This window comes from Varanus komodoensis, unplaced genomic scaffold, assembly GCF_004798865.1.
Source record: "Varanus komodoensis strain SLA01 unplaced genomic scaffold, ASM479886v1 scaffold33, whole genome shotgun sequence".
NCBI classification, from domain to species: domain Eukaryota; kingdom Metazoa; phylum Chordata; class Lepidosauria; order Squamata; family Varanidae; genus Varanus; species Varanus komodoensis.
Window position 1 is genome coordinate 11,643,197 of NW_025335817.1, and position 19,569 is coordinate 11,662,765.

Genomic DNA, 19,569 nt, shown 5'->3' on the forward strand with positions numbered 1-19,569 from the left:
CATGGGCAACTTAATGAACAAACATGGTTTATGCATATATTTATATCCCACCTTTTTTTCTTTTAAAGAATGCAAAGCAGCTTCCATCACTCTTTTCCTCTTGCTTTCAATCTTATCCCCAAAAACCAGCCATGTGCAATAGGTTGGGCTGAGAGTTTGTAACTGGCCCAAAGTCACCTGGGTGGCTCCATGGCTGAGCAGGGACTAGAGCCCATATCATCTGAGTCCCAGACCCGCACTCTTAACCACTGCACTACACTGCCTTTCATGACCAAGGAAAGAAATATATTGAACACACAAAGTAACCACTGCTTTAAAATCTCTCTCTTTCTGTGTACTTACAGTTATAGCTTCTTATCTGTTACTAGTGATGTACTTCTCCAAGCCATGTTTTAATCAAGATATTCTGCTGAGATATTGATGTAGACATCTATGTTGTAATGTCCTAACTAATCCAAGGTAAAGTGATACAGATGAATGGCTAATGAGTGAGCTGCAGGAATATTAAAGAATAAGCACAAGCATTCAAAATGTGAAGGATATGAAATTGTCAACAACAGGATGCCCACAAACAGAATAGTTTTCTCAGAGAACGGAAAGGTCAGTTTGACTTGGGAATATTCTCATTAGAGGTACTCTTGATATTGTTGATATAGTTGAGCTCAGCAAGATCATATTGTGAGCCTTGTTGGTTTGCTACTTTTTCACATGAAAATCCATGTATACACTTTCTTTTTTACTAAATGTATTAATCTTTGAAGGTATACCTTCTTCTACCAATGATTAGATGAATTTAAAGTGGATTATGCAGATAGATTTCTGCCTATTGCTCAATAATTCATTTTTGTATGTGTATTTTTGTGTGTGTACAATATTGTCAAACACTTGTTTTAGGTCTGCAAATCACATTGTAAGCTCAGAAAAGTACATGCTTGTTGATTGACTTATAGTCATACTTTTTTCGCTGCAAGGATATTCTATACTTGTGTAATGAGAAGTGGAGATATGCATACTTCTATGCCTCAGTTTTTCATCTGATCTGTAGAAGAATTTGGGCATGTTAAAGATCCCCTTTCCTCTGAAGTGGGCTTTTGTGAGTCTCCAAAGTTCTCCTCTGACCCTGAGCTTGAAGATGTTTAGCAGTAGTTGTGGCTGAACTCAGTGCAAAAATTCCTGGACAACTAAGACTGGATGGAAAGGAGCAACTGATCTATGTTTGTGAGGACCTGGTGCCTGCAAAATGTTTGGAGAATGGCTCCAATCCACCATAGACAATTGTCACAACTGCTAGGAGCTGTAGTCTAAAACATCTGGGGAGCACCAAACTGAGGAAGGCTTATGTAGGGAAAGATGACCATGCTGTGTTCCACAGTCCTTACTGGGACAGGCAGCTGGATGAAAGGTTTCCCCAAGGACTGAATTTACAGGTTGCTTTTTGGAGCAGTGCACCCTAATATTTTACCTGGGGTATTGATACACCTGCACCCAAGTGCGAACCCAGCTGTTCTGTCTGTTGCTTTCAGGGGGCCTGTTCATTGGTTTCCTAGGGTGACCTGTGAGCAACAGGGAAGAGGCTGATGTTTCCCATTTGCTCTCCATTGTGCTGCTACTAAACTCGACAAGGGGGGGAGCAGTTTAAGGGGTTATGCTTTACTTCTAATTTATTCCAGGCATGCCTTCATTCATTGGCAGCTCAGTGAAGCTAATCCTCTGAATCAGGGTTTCATCGCTGGCAACATGCTATTAAAATGTGTTAGGAACATCTCCCATGCAGAAGCAAATGTGTCAGGTTTGAAGCAAAAGGCAACCATAGGAAAGGACATGGAAAGTGGTGGGAGAATGGACATGACAAACTGAAACCAAATGTGGGTGGGAGAAACAGATGCAGAAGGGACCTTTCCCAGCCAACGCATCCTCCTGCTGCAGCCTTGGACTGATCACAATAGTATAGTTTGCAGCTTAATTACAGAGGCTCTTGTTTGTAAGTGTCATTAATGAGGCATCTGGCTTAATTTAGCTGAATAAAAATGCTTCTTAATAGTAGAGCCCCTTTTGCTGGTGCTTAATTGAGGGAAAAGCAAACATGCCATTTCCCTTCACACTCAATTCCAATTGTTCTGGGTTTTGCCAAAGAGAAAATTCCACTGTAGAACCTTAGACACTTTAAATAAAATGCAGACAGACAAACAAACATCGCTATGAGCTGGAAGGAGAACTTGTTTGGCTGTGCTACCATGCCCTATCTCTGCTCTGTTTGTTTTGCTGCAGGGATAAATTGTTCATGATCAGAGATACTATGTATCTCCTGGTTTGATCTGCCATGTCTTTAAAAAAAAAAAGATGGAGCTCGCAAAACGCAACATTAAGGAGACCAAAATACATTCAAAGATGAGCTGCATTCTGCAATCTACATGCATGGTGTAACCTTGCATGTCTTAAGCATGTCATCTTATATCCACTTCCCTGGGACGAAGCTTCCATAGGCACAGTTGGATATGCAAGTATATAAGCTTTGCTGCTAAGTTCACTATTTTCCAGCTATAGGAAGATACACTGGACAATGCAAGCCAGCCTTTCTCGTTACCTCCCAATAAATCCTGCTTAACAAACATAGCCATGGAATGTAGGTGTGATGGTCAAACCTCCCTTTGTTCAGTTCAGAATTGCCACAAAAAACCTAAGTCATTTCCCCATTAAATTGCATCCCTCGCACACTAATTTCACAATTTAGACACACAACACAGGTGGCGAGGAGAGACTGAGGGTACTGGGTCTTTTCAGCCTGGAGATGAGGAGACTCCAAGGGGATATTCCAGTGACTTATAGGCGTGTGAGGGGTTCTGGTTCCTGACTCCCATCAGAGCACATCTGAGCAAGCTGCCCCAGCTGGTCTAGGATCTTTGGGATACAAGCAGCCAAGCTCCCAGGAAGTGAGCAAAAAAGAATCTGGTGGAGGAGTTCAGCAGGGGAGGTCAAGGGGCAGGCCTCTAACATCCCCCTTTGTTTCTCTTCTTTATTTCACCTTAATTTCCCCCTGCATGCACACGTGCGTGTGCGTACACACTTTTTAAAAAACATGTAACACACTTCCATTTACGGGCTTGTTTCTAACCCTTAGTGAAGACATTCAAAAGCACCAGTTGTCACAACAGCCACCCCCAAGGCAAAATCACTAAGTGGCACAATGGAGCAAGGAGACTCCACAGTGGTCACACTAGTAGCTCTGTTACAGGAAAAGGTGAGAGCACTGGAGCAGCGAGTGGCCACCCTTTGAACAACAAAGAAAGTGAAGCGTTTCTAGACAGAGCAGAGGAGCTGCAACATGCAAGTGTAGTCCAGAAGGAAGAAGAGCTACAGCAAGCTGAGGTGGCAGAAGGGAACCCCGAGAGAAGGAAAAACGAGGAAACTCACTGGAACAGGGTGACAGGCGCAGAAAACCTAGAAAACACTCTGCACCGGTGGAAGCAATGGAAATCTTGAGCCACTTTAAGAAACCCACTGTGAAAGAACTACATGGCACACTGTGTAACTCAGAAAAAGAGACAAAAGGCCAATCAAGAAAGGAAAGGCAACACCTTTCCTTTTGCAACACCTAAAGGAGAAGAGTTCTAGTTGTGTGAGATTCCCTCTTGCATTGGATGCAAAAACATGTGTCATCGTGACCCAGAGAATCACCAATTATGTTGCCTCCCAGGTGCCAAGATTAAAGATTTAACCAACAAGTTCACACAGCTCATACAACGCACTGACAAACACCCCTTCGTTCTCTTCCATGTGGGAACTAATGACATGAGAAGTTTTGTGGAAATAACATCAGACTTCAGAACTCTAGGGAGGAAAGTCAAAAACACTGGGGCCCAGATAGGCTTCCCCTCAGTCCTACCAATATGTGGAAGAGGAAATGATAGGGAAAGAAAAATCCCTCAAGTGAATGACTGTCTATGATGGTGGTGCCATAAAGAGAGATTTGGATTCTGGGACCACAAGCTAAGCTTCCTGGAAGATGGACTGTTGGCAAATGATGGGCTGCACCTCGCAAAGAATCGAAACCATGCACTTGGCTGCTACATGAAACAGTTTATCAGGAGAGCTTTAAGCTAAAACTTCTAAGTGCCCCATGATATTCTCCCTGAGAAATGGAGGAGTTTTGGGATAGACCAATGCACTGTCCGATGGATTAGGGCATGACTGACTGACCGGAAGCAGAGGGTAACCATTAGTAGGGAATCATCAGGATGACGGCCAGTGACAAGCAGGGACCCCAGGGCTCTGTCCTGGGACTGATCCTGTTCAATCTTTTCATCAACAACACGGAAGAAGGGGTGAACAGTCTGCTGATAAAATTTGTAGATGATACTAAAACGGGGGCAGTGACCACAACTGAGGAGCAGGTACTCCAGATCCAAAAGGATCTTGACAGACTATGGAAGTGAGCAGGAGAACAGGATGGCGTTCAATGTGGATAAGTGCAAGGTCTTGCACTTGGGGCATAGGAATGGGTGTCATAGGTACAGGTTAGGGGACAAGTGGCTGGAGAGCAGCTCTTATGAAAGGGACCTCAGGGTGCTGGTTGACTGCAGGCTAAACATGAGTCAGCAGTGTGATGCAGTGGTCAAGGGGTGAATGCCACCCTTAGTTGCATAGCCAGAAGTGTGGCTTCTAGATGGAGAGAGATATTACAACCATTTGATACAACTCTGGTGCACCCGCAACTGGAGTATTGTGTTAAGTTTCGGGCCCCTTGTTACAGGAAGGATATAGCCAGCTTAGAGTCAGTGCAGCGCAGGGGCACAAGGTTGGTGGCCAGTTTGCAGGGGAAGCTGTATGAGGTGAGAATGAGGGAACCGGGTCTTTTCAGCCTGGAGAAGAGGAGCACAACAAGAAAGCGTTCTTCAGATACATTCACAACAAAAGACATGAGAAAGAGAAAGGTGTCCATCTTCATAAAGTGGACGGCAGAGTGATAACAGATGACAAGGAAAAGGCAGAAGTACTCACTGCTTTGCCTCAGTCTTCTCCCACAAGGAGTTCTGCAATCAAAAGGAAGTACAAGCTGAAGTGAGAGTTGGTAGCCCAAGATTGACAGACAAATGGTCAAGGAATATCTAGGTGGAATAAACACTTTCAAATCTCGAGGGCCCAATGAACTCCATCCCAGAGTCATAAAAGGGCTAGTGGAGAAACTCTTAGAACTACTGGCTATTATCTTTGATAACTCTTGGAAAACAGGAGAACTGTGAGACAGCAGGAGAAGGGCTAATATTGCCCCTATCTTCAAAAAATGGAAAAAAGACAAAGCTGGCAAGTATAGGCCAGTCTGTCTGACATCAATCCCTGGAAAAATTCTAGAGCAAATTATTTTAAAAATCCATCTGCAACCATCTTGAAGAAGTGAAGTGCTTAATAGAAGCCAACATGGATTTATCCAAAATCTGGGCATGTGCAGCCTTGAGAAGAGAAGACTGGGGGTGGGGGGCACATGGTGTCCCTCTATAAGTACCTCAAAGGCTGTCACAAAGAGGAAGGACAAGATCTCTTCTTGCTGATACATTGCGATAACCCAGATTCAGGCTAGATATCAGGAAAAGCTTCCTCATTGTCTGAGCAATACAATAGTGGAACCAGCTGCCTAGAGAGGTGGTGGCCCTCCCACACTGAAGACATTCCAAAAGAACCTAGACAGCCATCTGTGTGGGATGGTGTAACTTGGTATCCTGCAACAGCAGGGGATTGGACCCGATGGCCTTCATGCCCCTTTCAACAGTACTATTCCATGTCATGTGGATGAGGGTTGTGACCTGTTCTTCCCTGCAGTGGAGGGCAGGATGCATTCCAGTGGGGCAAAGCTAAAGGAACCAGGCTTCAGGTTGGATGCCAGGAAGTACTTCCTGACAGTTAAGTCTACTCCTTTCATTTGAGAAAACATTGTGAGCATTTCACAAGGAGCTCTGAGCTGTCTGCAATCCTGGGTTCCTTGTGTCTGCAGTACATGGTGCTCTGGAAAGTACATGGCTTCTTGATGAGAAGTGGATACCGTACAGTTTCATTACTTAGGAATATGTTGTTTGATTATCGGTGTAGCTAAGTGCATCAGTAATGTCATAACTGTTTTGCATCTACCTTTCCTGGTATGTTTGTTATTATCATCAGTATTATTCATAAATGCAACATCTTTTTCATCTTGCAAGTAATCTAAGGTCTTTCTCCTCTCCAGTTTATCCTCACAACTACCTTTTGAGGTAAGTTAGGCTGAGAGTCAGTGCCTGGCCTGAAGTCCCCCAGTGAGTTTCATGAGAGAGTAGAGACCAGGATCTGGATGTCCTGTATTCTAGCTCTCATTTCTTTCAATTCTGTATGTAGAACTTTGAACAAAGATCCTAATGCAAACTTTTAAAACATGATGCAGGTCAGCATTATGAGTGTGATAAGCTCATATGTCATGCTAAGTCATTATGGAATTCTGTTTAGAGATGTCACGAAATAGGCAAAGTCACTTCTGAAGCTTGATCTGGTGCTGGCCACACAGCTCCCAAGGCTACCTTGGCATACTTCAGGGATAGAAACTTGCTTTTTTGCTTGTTTATTGGTAGGACACAGATCCTTCTTGGCGCTGCTTCAGGTAGATTCCAACATTTTGCCTGGAGACATTGTGAAATTGGTGGGAAAGAATGCACGTGCTTGCATTTGCTGGATGTCTTTGATGGAGCATGCCTAGCCAGTGAGTTAAGAGTGCCGATCCATGAAGGCTCTGGGTGACTTGGGGCCATCACTGCCTCTCAGACTATCCTACGTGATACAGCGCTTGTTGTTAGGATACAATGAAGAGCAGGAGAACCTTCGAAGCTGCTTTGGGTTCCTTGCAAGAAGAAATGTAGTATGCAATAATGTGATATTTGTTGAATTACTCTCTATATAAGCAATTCAATTTTCAGATATCTAGGACAGTCTTCCTTAGCCTGATGCTAACCTGGGTGATGGATTACAATGCCCAGCATCTGTTTGGTGGCATAGGATGATGTAAGTTGTAGTGTAAAACATTTGCAGGGTACCAGTTTGAGGTAGGCTAGACTAGGACATCAGGGTTCGACAGGTTTCTGATTTCTTTGTTGCAAACCCTGAACATCCCACTTGGCAACCTCAGTAGAAGCAGCTCAGAGTGATCCCCGAAGATCAAAATGGAACACCCATCCTCACCCCTTCCAGATATCACCATGTTTCTGGAATGGACTATCCTGCCAATTGCAAATCAGTGAGGAATGTTTGGTCAATGGTTACTTGCTCTGGGAGTCTCCCAATGGGAGACTAGGCAAGGGATGAACAGCAGAGATTTCTCCATTTAGTTTGTGAGAAGAACCTCTTTCCTACCTTCCATTCTGCTTTGGCCTAAATTTTCATAACAAGCTCCTGCTATTTTTTGATTCAGCATTTGCGTGGAAAGCTCAGGGTCTCTGAGTCTGCATGTTTTTTCCATCCTTTCCTCTCATGGAATCCAATTTTTCTCTTGACATTTCTGCTTAATGTAGCAAAGCATGACCTTTGTAAAAGGACTCTTTCAGCAAGATGAGTATTCCTTTTTTCTTCTGACTCAGAGTTGCTCCTCTTTTGTCTTCCTCTCATCTGTTATGTCCCTCCCGTGCCACATTCTTCCCCTGCTTAGGAGGCAGTGCAGAAAATTTGCACTCATGTTTTTCTCCCCTCCCTGTAGCAATAAAATGCCTCTTTGACCATTTCTGCCCACTTAGGCAGGGCTCATCTCTCAGAAGATAGATGAAATTTGTATGAACGATAATTGCAAATCACCATTACTCTTACGTATCATCATTGCACATGGCACTTTAAAGAATAACATAAAACAACTCAGCCAAAAAGAATCCCCTGAATAAAAAACACTCCACCCTCCCTCAAGGTGCTTGTGGGTTCTAAGTGTTCTTCTGCATAGATGTCCCCACCCCCAACTAGTCAAAAGGTATTGCATAGATATTTTCACTTCCCTCCTTCCATAATGGTGTGTGTGTGTGACTGTGTGCAAGAGAGAGCAAAATAAGGCAGAAACGTAGAAACTGAGCAAATCAGAAGGAGCCTCCCGGGTGCGAGAGGACCCCTGCCAACTCTCGAAGTACTCTGGAGTGTAACCCATCAGGGCCTGTCACCTTTGTAACATCCAGTGCCCTGAGAAGCTCTTCCACATCTAGGGGGGTGACTCTAATCTGTGTTCCTAAATCCAGAGATTGGCCCCAGCCACCTCCCCACATTTAGAGCTCCCCAGTCCTGCATAGGGGAGAATACAGAGGCAAAATAATCATTTAGCTTCTGTGCCTGTTCCATCACATCAGTCACCAAATCCCCTTCTTCCTTATTAAGCAGTTCTACCACCTGTCTCCCCTTCCTCTTGCTATTTACATGTTGATAGAAGCCCTTCTTGCTGCTCCTGATATTCTTTGCGAGTCTCAGCTCGTAATCAGCCTTAGCCTTGTAAAGACTCCTTCTGCAATGGGCCTCCTTCTCCTGGTATAGCCTTTTGTCTATTTGCTCCAGTGCCCATTTCCTACAGAGGTTCCTCTTGCATCTAATCCCTATTACCACATCTTTTCACATTCATGGCAGTGCTCTCCCTCGCCTCCTCACCTTACTTACTAGTGAAGTCATCAAGGGTTGCACCTCCAAGACCTCCCTTTTGAGTTCAATCCACCCCTCTTGAACTCCCTTGCCTTCCAGTACTCTCTCTCAGGAGACTTTCCCCAATCTGGCCTTCAATTGACCAAAATTGGTCCTTGTGAAGTCCCAGCTCCTAGTACTTGACCTGCCATGCATCCACATTTCCCTGATCTCAAAGCAAAGGATGGAGTGACCACTGCATCCAGAGCTCCTCTAATCTACACCCCATCTATCAGCTCCTCCCTGTTGGTCAAGACCAATTCAAGGATATTTCCCCCTCTCATCACCTCCTGAACCCTCTGCATGAAAAACCTTCCCTCTGTAGCATCTAGGAAGCGACATGACCTGGCTGTTGCCACCGAGTGAGTCTCCCAACTAATATCTGGGGAATTAAAATCTCCCATAATTGCCATGTCCCTCCCCTGAGATATCTGTTGAATCTGGTCTGTCAGGGCATTATCCAGTGTCTCAGGTTTATTTGAGGGGCAATAACATACCCCCACTGTCAGGAGTAGACATAGTGGTGGGAAAACACAGTGGAGTTTTAAATGGATGATGGCAATGTCAAGACCCCCTGATATGACAGAATGAAAATCCTTGGTTGAGATAAAATGTCAGGCCTGGCCTTTAGCTTTGTGGGAAGCCACACATTATGGAAAGTCTGGTCAATGGCAGAAGATGCAGTCCAAAGACAGGCTGGTGGCCAGGTCCTGGGCTGGTGAGAACCAAAGAGCCAGAGGCAGACATCTGGTTAAGCATGAACTTTGCCAAGTGGAATGCATCAGGAGTCTCCTGCTGTAACTCAAAAAGACCAGTTCTGTAGCCTGAGGAGTTGTATTTGGGGTAGGAGCTGTACAGAGCCAGAGAGACCCTTTCTGGTTCCTCAAGCCATGTGGATCCAGGGTACTAGAAAATGGCAGTCCCATCTTTGGTCACAGTCCAAAGGGCCCTGCAGCACAGCAGAAGTGGGTTTGCTAAGGGGTACAAGGAATCCAGTTTGAGGTTAGAGATGTATTGGACTTCCCTGGCATGTCTCCCCAGATGCCAGTCTATTTTTTCTTTGCTTAATTCTGACCTGCAATTAATGCTTGTGTGGGCATCCACATACTGCACTTTTGAGATGCAAATGTAACCTTGCTGCAAATGTAGCAGAAGTTATCGGCATTGTTTACACAGTTTCGAGGCATCTTGGCTTCTGAGGGAAAATATCACACAACTGTTCCTTGAAATGTTAGGTGATGACACTTTCACAAACCTCCAGATGTAACTGTATGATATGTAGATCTGACCAAGACAAATGTACCTTGCAATGAAAGAACAATAAATTATAGTTAGGTAATGATCTTTAGTCTCAAAGTGAAGATAAGTTTATACACTTCCTTGTGCTACCATTTCCATTGTTCTACCATACCTTGTCGAGATGTTACGAGGCATCATGATCATCAGACACCTCCCTCCCTTGTAGGCAAATATACTCACCTGTGTATAAAGCTTTATTGTGAAATACCTTGAAAACGTTTGCCAACCAGCACCTTTATCACCTGTTTTCTAATTCATCTAATCAAAATATGTAAGAATTAGCAAATTTTATCTCAGAGGTCAATAATTTCCCAAAAATTGTGGACCAGTGTAATTCAGACATAGAATGGATGCTTTTCATACTGGAGGATCCTGGTTCAATTCCTGCCTTTTAAATGAAAAACATAAGGAAAAAATTATTCAGTTCAGTTTTGACCAGAATGGACTCAGTTTGACCTCCTGGAACCAAGATCAGTATGTGAACTATGGCTGAAAAACACATGTTTAAGCTACAATATGATCTCCCTCCCTCCCTCCCTCTGTGTGTGTGTGTGTGGGGGGGGGGGGCAATCCACAACAAAAACAGTTAATTTGAAAAACGTGTGGGTGGACATATGGAAAAATGTGTACTTTTGTAGAAATTCACAGAAATTCACAAAATTCACAGAATGTGCTGATTTCATAAATGCACATAATGTGCACATTTGGGAAGATGTTTGAAATAGCCACAAATTTATGTATGAAAAGGAGTAAAAAAGCAAAACTTACACTTTGATACAAAAACAAGACTAAACAAGCATCAAAGAAGGAAGCAGGAGAACTTCAATGAGTGAAGGTTTCGCTGATTGTTTCATCCCTCAAAGATAAGAAGTGACAAAGAGGTTCCCAAGCTGAAAAGATGGAGAGCTATTGCCAGTGTGAGAAGTTTGAATGGGCAAATATTCTGGCTTGGGACCAAGCGTCTGCCTTCACTCCTAAGAAGCCTTCTGATGTTCCATCCTTTTGCACCAACAGGGTTGAATCTTTGGAGCTCAAGGGCTAGATTAATTTTGGAATAGTTCTTGGGAGTTCCATTCCAGGTGTGTGTAGCACAGGGAGTGGGGCTGTTGCAAAACTGATGGGCCGCCATTCTAGCCCCTTTTAGCTTAAACCTCTTAGTCGCAATAGCTAAGCTTTCACAGAGGCATTTTGTCCTTGTAGAATGATGGGGGGAAGAAAAACAAGCAAAAGCTTGAAAAGCACCAAATGATGAGGAGGTGAGGGGGAAGAGGTTATTTATTTAGTATTTGGCGATGGAACTATTAGCCAGGAGTCTGCAGTGCTAATACAGAGTAGATGTTTGGTCTCCTTCTGTTCACACTTGCATGCTTATCCAGTGCACACTGCAGGGGGCGAACTAACTCCACACACATGCAGACCAGCTGGTGTTCGGGTTGTCAGTTCATCCGGGCTTCTTCCGTCAATCACACCTCACCTCATGTCCAAGCAGATCCAGTGCTAGCACCTGCTCTCCCCACAAACACAGCTAGCTTTTCCCACCGGTGTGGTGCCCCTTCATCTACTTGCAGTCTTACCTGTGTTTGTGCTTCTGAACTGCTGGGTGGGCAGGAGCTAGAGGCAAATGGTGGGCTGTTGTTCTATCATGCAGTGCTGGGCCCGAACTCCTGGAGTGTTGGCCATTTCTGGTTGACACGTCCAGCATCATTAAGCTGCTGCACCACCTTGCCTCCTTTTGGGGGAGAGGTGGGACCAAGGGAATGAGGTATAGCTCTCGTGGAAACTTGAGAGGGCTGGATTTGCCCTACTCAGATGGGCAGGGTTTGCCTGAGGTTCAGCTCTTCTGCATATGCATTGGAGCCTGCTTCTTAGACAAGGACATATTTCTTGTATTTACCTTCTTTTTGTACTCCATACCAATACCAATGCCAATAGTATTCTCTTTCTCTTTCTCTTAGCTCCCTAAACAGCTTAGAGAACTTGTGAAGGGATGGGGTGTCAGATGCCAGTTTGTAAATGCTTCCTGGAGAGAACAGATCTTTTTTGTCCTTCCCAGCCAGAGTCTCCGAGACTTTGTGGAGGTTGTGTTCTGTTGCCATGGCAGCAGCCTCTTTCAGCATGAATAACTCAAAGATACAGAAGGCAAATTTAGATCCCCCTTTAAAAGAGAGAAGAAAACTCTTCTGTTTTTAAAAAAAAACCCTTCTGTACTCTCATGAGGCTTTCCTTGCAAACACCCAACCAGCATGCATGGTGCGTGCATGCGTGTGCAAGCATGCATGTGCATGTACGTGTGCATCCATGTGGCCTCATCCCTTCTTGATTTAAAAGACTGAGTAACAAGTCATGGTTGTTTAGGCTCCATTCCTACAAAGAAGAGGGTGGGTTCATTTAGTCCATTCAGTGTGGGCTTTGTGGATCATCAGGCACCTTCTGTTCCACTGTCTGTTCATTAATGGAATCAGGTTATTTCCTGACAATGTTTATATACTTTCATGTTTATATACTCTTTTAGGTCCCTGCCATTTTGGTCCTTTATTATGCCCATCTTTGCATGAAAACTTCCCCTCATATCTCCAATTTTCTTGAAGAGATCTCTATTCTTTCCTATTTTATTGTTTTCTTCTATGTCTTTGCACTGTTCATCTAAGAAAGCCTTCTTATCTCTTCTAGCTATTCTCTGGAATTCTGCATTCAATTGGGTGTATCTTTCTCCCTTGCCTTTTGTTTCCCTTCTTTCCTCAGCTATTTGTAAAGCTTCCTCAGACAGCCATTTTGCTTTCAGGAATTTCTTTTTCTTTGGGATGGTTTTAGTTGCTTTGGGTTGGTTTTAGTTGCTACCTCTTGTACAATGTTGTGAACCTTCGTCCATAGTTCATTCTTTCTGGCCCTACTAGCCCTCTGCTCTTCCCCAGTGACACATTGGACACCTTCTGACTTGAGGGGCTCATCTTCCAGCGTCATATATCTTTGCCCTTTAGAACTGTCCATGGGGTTTTCAGGGCAAAGATAATGGAGTGGGTTGCCATTTCCTTCTCCATTGGATTACCTTTGGTCAGCGCTCTCTGCTATGACCTGTCCATCTTGGGTGCCCATGCACAGCACAGCTCATAGCTTCATTGCACTGCACAAGTCCCTTCACCACGGGTAGGCAGTGATGTACAAAAATTTTAGTCAGGAGCTGCATCGCATCATAGTAAGTGTGCAAATTGCAGAATACCTGTGTTCTCACCTTCATAATTTACTTGGAAGGGTAAAGTATGCAGCATAGGGCCACAAGGATGGTGGTCGGATTGCAGGGAAAGCCGTATGAAGCGAGACTGAAGGAACTGGGTCTTTTCAGCCTGGAGGAGACCCTGAGATGATTTGTTGGTGACATATAGGTATGTGAGGGGGTGTCACACGGAGGTTGGTAGAGACCTGTTCTCCCCTGCAGAGGAGGGCAGGACTTACTCCAATGGAGCCAAACTCAAGGAACCAAGGTTCAATTTGGATGCCACTGTTCCTGACAATTAGGACCCCCTAGGATATGGAATGGGCTTCCACGAGAGGTGGTTGAAGCCCCATCAGTGAGGGTGTCCAAGGATAGACTAGACATGCACATGATAGGCATCTTGTGAGCGGAGCCGGCTGGAGCCGGGGGTCAGACTAAGTGGCCTGGGAGGCCCCTTCTGACTCGCTCTGTTTCTATGTTTCTAAATGTTTTTCTCTTTCCATCCCCACAGAAACCTCTCTAGTAACCGGCTGACAACTCTATCCTGGCTGCTCTTCAAGACTCTGAGACTTATTGAACTGTAAGTTTTAAGTTTAACAGGGTTGTTCTGTTTCACTTCTGTGGGGTATCGTGCATTATTGGTAATGCAGCTGATAGCATCAACGCATAGACATTCTATGGAACTGGCTGGTGTTGAAAATGGCACTCCCTCCTCTTCTGGAAAGTGTAGTTAAAACTAAGGATGGGCTGACAATGGGAAGCCTGGCACATCTGAGCATGGGGACTTCTGCCCCTTTCCAATCTCATCAGTCTCACAAGAGGATGCAGCCTGAGTTTAAAGGGGAGGTTTCCATGGTATTCTCTCTGCAAGAAGGGCCGTGGTTTGTGCATTTTTAAAAAAAATGCTTAGTAAATGTGCACAAAGTGTGCAATTTGCAGTATTTGTGCAAATGGGGAGCTTAAAATTGTATAATTCTGACACCGTTTGTGCAAATAGCATTATTTGTTCATGTTCCCCTCCACACTCCCTCTCAGCAATGCCACCAACAAGCTGGAAACCAGGCGAGTGACTCATGAATATCCACTGAATTTTCATTCCCATCAGATTCCTTACATGTGCACAACTTAATTCTTGCCCATGTTCTGTGAGAGAACATTTTGCACTTCAGCACCAACGGCAGCAACAGCCAATGATGAATGTGCAAAGGTTGGCGGATGGAAGATGCATGGTGGTTGATCTTGGCTACGGGGTAAATATTGCATGGCAACCTGGAAAAGGAGGAAGATTGTCATGGGGATTCCTGCTTCCACTGACAGTTCATTGCATGGACGGCCAACCAGCGTTGATGTCCAGTATGATGTTGTGGTTAAGGATGCTGGACTGCAACTCAGCAGATCTGCATTCCAGTCACCCACTTAGCCATAGGTGACTCCAGGCCAGTCAAGGACCCTCATCCTACCTTATCTCACAGAGTTGTTGTGAGGACAGAATGGTGAAGAGGAGCGTCTTGTGAGCCACCTTGGGTTCCTTGCAAAAGGAAGAAAATTGGGATATAAATGCAATGCTTAAGAAAGAATAGGAATAGTAGGAAGGATTCTTAATAGGGCCATACTGGAAATAGTTTGATAAAAGAGAAAATGTGTTCAAGCCCTGCATTGACAAAATCTAGTATCTGTTTGCATGACCAACATGTTAGGATAGATGACGGATTGGGAAAGTGTGGTGGATTTCGGGGCCAATCCCTCCCTGAAGTCTGTACCTTCTTACAGTGCTGCAACGTTCCTGGAACAGCAACAGCATGTCCAAAGAGAAAGGGGCTCTCAAAACGGCCACTTCAGATGTTATTTTTCATGTTTCACAATGGAAGTGGGGTGAGGGGGGATGAGGGTCACTGCTGGCAGCAACGGTTGCACTCTATGGCCTGCAGACAGCATGTAGCCCACTCCTCGGATAGCTCCCTGCAAGAATTCCTGGACAAGTAGAAGCACCGGAGTTTTTCCTCTAGTTTTTCCCTAGAGAGCTGTGCAAACAAATAGTGGAAAGACAATCTCAGCAGGTCACTGTATGCCTGACTGAATGCAATGCAAGTGTCTGTGAGCATATGGCCCATATCTGTGGGGTTTAATTGGGATGTGTGGAACAAGCTCCCAGGTTTCTGCCTTCTGCCCAGCTCATGGTGTTGGACAGCTACTGAAACTGCACCAAGCATTTGGAATGCCCTTAACTTCCCAGGCAACTTCTCTGCATGTGTACATCCACATCCACCCACTCATGCCCTTCTCCCCTCTCCACTGGAAGCACCATTTCTTGAAAAAATAATGTGGATTTTCTTGTCCCTATGGAGAGTGCAGCAGTGGGCAAATCAAACTCTCACGCAGTCTCAGTGGTTGTTCCACAGATGCCCTTTGCTTCAGAGGTGACACTTACAGTGTGCTTTAGCACTGCAAGTTAATTTCACCTTGGCATTGATGGGGTTTCTCTGTATTTGCTGGGTAGAAAGCACATGCTTCAGAGCTGCAGCACTTCGCAATGATATGTCTGAGCTGCTTGTGCACTAGCTACCACATCCAGCCAGCAGCAGATTTTCTTCTTCTGGAAGAAATTAAATTGGATAGAATCTGACACAAGGAGGGATCATGATACTTGCCCGTATCAGTAGAAAAATGCTATCTCAACTGGAGAGCAAACCTAGTGGTTTACTGCAGCATCCTTGTTCTTAGGGATGTGGGAACTTTGCAAATGAAACCTTCATTATGTTGAAGGATTTGTGCTTCCTGAGAACAGATTTGGCCCTTTGGAAAAGGTGCCAAAACAAATTGTGCTTGCACAGAATCCCTGTTGGGTGTTAACCAACAAATACTACAAATTAATGTACAAGTTACTGCACATTAAGCTGATGACATTTATTTGTAACGTGTAACTGTTTTTAAAAATACAAACCTATGGTAGCAATTACGGGAGGCTTGAAACTTATTCATATTTGTGTGGGCATTGTGCATGGGTGGGCAGGCAGGTATTTTTGTGTTGGCTTCTGAATTCAATTAATGTTTGGTCATCCCAGTAGGTTATACAAATCAATAAAATTAGCAATACATGAGTTGCACTTTAAATGTGATTTTAATATTTATGTATTAATATAACCCAATTAGAGATGTTTCAATACTTACCAGTGTAGAAACATTACAAGTACAAGAAATAAGTCTTTTGGCAGTTCATTAAATGTCTACCATCAAAAAAGCTGGGCCCATTTTTGCATGTCTCCCACAAATTCAACCACTTTATAAAAGTAATATTTATTTTATTTGTGCTGCAAGTATTGTGGGAAGATATATTGATTTGCATTAGGTAGCATATGCAGCATGCCTAGCAGCCATTTCCGCCACATCCCAGGGGTGCCTAGATATTGGGCACAGTGAGAAGAGTCTTCCACTGGGGTGCACATCTCTCTCGCAGTTATGTTACTGGCACTTTCAAATGTGCTGTCACCAAACAGTGGAGAGGCATTACCTGGAACTTTGGTGTTTGAGATACTAAACTCCCATGCTTGTGCATTGTCATGAACTGCACACCAGAAAAAGTAGAGACTTGTTGACTTCTCTTCCGCACAGAAACTGAAGTACTTACCCTGCTGCTGCATGTGAGAGAGGCTCACGTCTCCCCTGAGGCTTAGCAGGTCGGCAGCCTCTTGAATTATAGATAAAGCATTTCAACGCTGCATGAGAAGAATAAGCGGACATGAAATCAATGGAGTGCTGCCCTGGTGACCTGTTTTGTTGAGTCTTTGAAATACGTGTGTGTTGGAAATAAAAGCATATATGTTATGTAGGATTCATCCCAGAGGATCATGGGAATATTCCATTCATCCTCACTTGTGATCAATAAATGAGAACTGACTCAGGGAAGACTAAAAACCAGCTCCTTAAGTGGGAGCCAGTGTGTTATCACCACTGTAACTGCAGCACACACACAGATCCCCCATCATGTTATGTGGAAAAAAAAGATAGATGGTAATATTGGAGAAATAATGCAACCCCCATAGTCAGGGGAAAGGTCTGGCTGAAGTGCTGGATTTGGAATTCAGCACTTGTGCTCGTGGAAGCTCAGATGTTTTCATGCCCTGGATTTAGATAGTGGTTTAAAGCAAGCAAGTGGTTTGTGGCATTAGATTTCTCTACCACCCAAGGTTAGATGTAGGGAAGACCCATATGGAGGAGGGCCTGTGGCTCCATGGTGGGACACACTGGTCAGGAGCAGAGGCCCTCCAGCCCAATCCCTGCAATCCTCATCAAAATCACCTAGGATGACAGAGGTGGGTGAAGATCCTTTCCTGTCTTCTCAGAGAGCTGCTTCCCTCAAAAGAAGAGCTGGTTGTATCATTAGGGAGAGTAAAGCAATCACATCAGGCAGCAGATGCTGGAAGGGAGCAGCAACAGGAGAAGCAACTCTCTGCACGTGGGCATAGCAGTTTGCGCCATGCAGCTGATGGTACACTAACCTTGTTTCCTCAGATGTGGTGACCGTGGCTTTCAGAAAGCAACCATGCACAGCACAAAGACCTCTCACATAAGAACACAAGGAGAGCCCTGCTGGATGAGACCCAAGGTCCATCTAGTCCAGCAGTCCATACACACAGTGGCAAACCAGCTGCCCACAGGATCCCTCAAGCAGGAGGGTACAAGACATCCTCCTGCCCAAGCTCCTCAGCAACTGCCGTATGCAGGCATGTGGCCACTGGTAAAGGAGGAAGCACATAGCCAGCAAGGCTAATAGCCACTGATATCCTCCTCCCTCATGAATCTGTCTGATCCCCTTTAAAAACCTTCCAGATTGGCAGCCGTCACCACCACTTTTCATGAATTCCACAATTTATCAATACACTGTGTGAAGAAGGACTTCCTTTGAGCTGTCCTAAACCTCCCACCAATCAGCTTCATGGGATGACCCTAGCTTTGAGTGCTATGGGAGAGGAAGAAAAATGCCCCCTTCTCCTCCCTGGACAGACTATGGAAGTGGGCAGGTGACAACAGGTTGGCATTTAATGTGGATAAGTGCAAGGTCTTGCACTTGGGGCATAGGAATGGGTGTCATAAGTACAGGTTAGGGGACAAGTGGCTGGAGAGCAGCACGTGTGAAAGGGACCTTGGGGTGCTGGTTGACTGCAGGCTAAACATGAGTCAGCAGTGTGATGCGATGGTCAAGAGGGCGAACGCCACCCTTAGTTGCATAGCCAGGAGTGTGGCTTCTTGATCAAGGGAGGTATTACTACCACTCTATATGACTCTGGTGAGCCCACAGCTGGAGTATTGTGTTCATTTCTGGGCTCCACATTACAGGAAGGATATGGCCAGGTTAGAGTCAGTGCACTGAAGGGCCACAAGGATGGTGGCCGGATTGCAGGGGATGCTGTATGAGGCGAGACTGAGGGAACTGGGTCTTTTCAGCCTGGAGAAGAGGAGACCCCGAAGGGATTTGTTGGCAACATAGTATGTGAGGGGGTGCCACATGGAGGCGGGTAGAGACCTGTTCTCCCCTGCAAAGGAGGGCAGGATACCCTCCTATGGAGCAAAAGTCAGGGAACCAAGGCTCAATTTGGATGCCAGGAAGGATTCCTGACAGTTAGGACCCCAAGGGTATGGAATGGGCTTCCACAGGAGGTAGTTGAGGCCCCATCGGTAAGGGTGTTCAAGGATAGGCTGGACATGCACATGGTGGGCATGTCGTGAGTGAAGCTGGCTAGAGCCAGGGGTCAGACTAGATGGAGACCCCTTCTGATTCGCTGTGTTTCTATGTTTCTATATAATGGAAGGTGATAATCATCTGCTAATCTTCTATCACTAATCAATTTCATTAGCTTACACTGATTTTATTATTTTGTGATTAGGGCTGGTTCTAAAGTCAAAGCAGTCTGCCTTTGGTGTTTTCTTTCATCTGCTCAGACCCCTAAATTACTCCTTATTTGAAAAAGGAGTAACTGTTTTTTAAACATGCTGCTCCAACACTGAATGGTTTTCAGACACAATCTTGGTTTTCCCTTCACTGACAAGAAAGCAGCATAATTCTGCAGCATTGTAGGATCCAAAAGATGAAGCATAAGACAGCAATGACCATCTTTGTCTCCCCTTGTGTTTTGGAATGATTCAACTTCTGGGACACTGGGGCACATCCAAGATGGTGGCTGGAAGGAGCTCATCACTGGAGCACTTTTTTAAATGTACGTAATTATGTTTATGTACACCTGCAAGGCAGGTGTCAAGGATGGTGTTTTCCAAAGTATTTGGGTGCATCACCAGGTATGAGGGATACTTTTGCAGAGGGAGAGCCATCTCCATGCCATGTATAGCTTTCTAGCACAAGTGAAGCTACACCAAAATTGTGGTAACTGTCTCCCCAGTTTCTGAAAACG

The 19,569-nt window shown here is 44.8% G+C and overlaps 1 protein-coding gene across 3 annotated transcripts in view; it reads left to right on the forward strand.

The window, feature by feature from the left end:
- The window catches only part of NTRK3 (neurotrophic receptor tyrosine kinase 3), a 516,845-nt gene that overhangs the window by 146,407 nt on the left and 350,869 nt on the right, over positions 1 to 19,569 (forward strand). For all 3 annotated transcript variants that reach the window (XM_044438931.1, XM_044438932.1, XM_044438933.1), the window contains exon 4: positions 13,677 to 13,745. In XM_044438931.1, the coding sequence (XP_044294866.1) occupies positions 13,677 to 13,745 (69 nt within the window). The remainder of the gene's footprint in view (positions 1 to 13,676; positions 13,746 to 19,569) is intronic.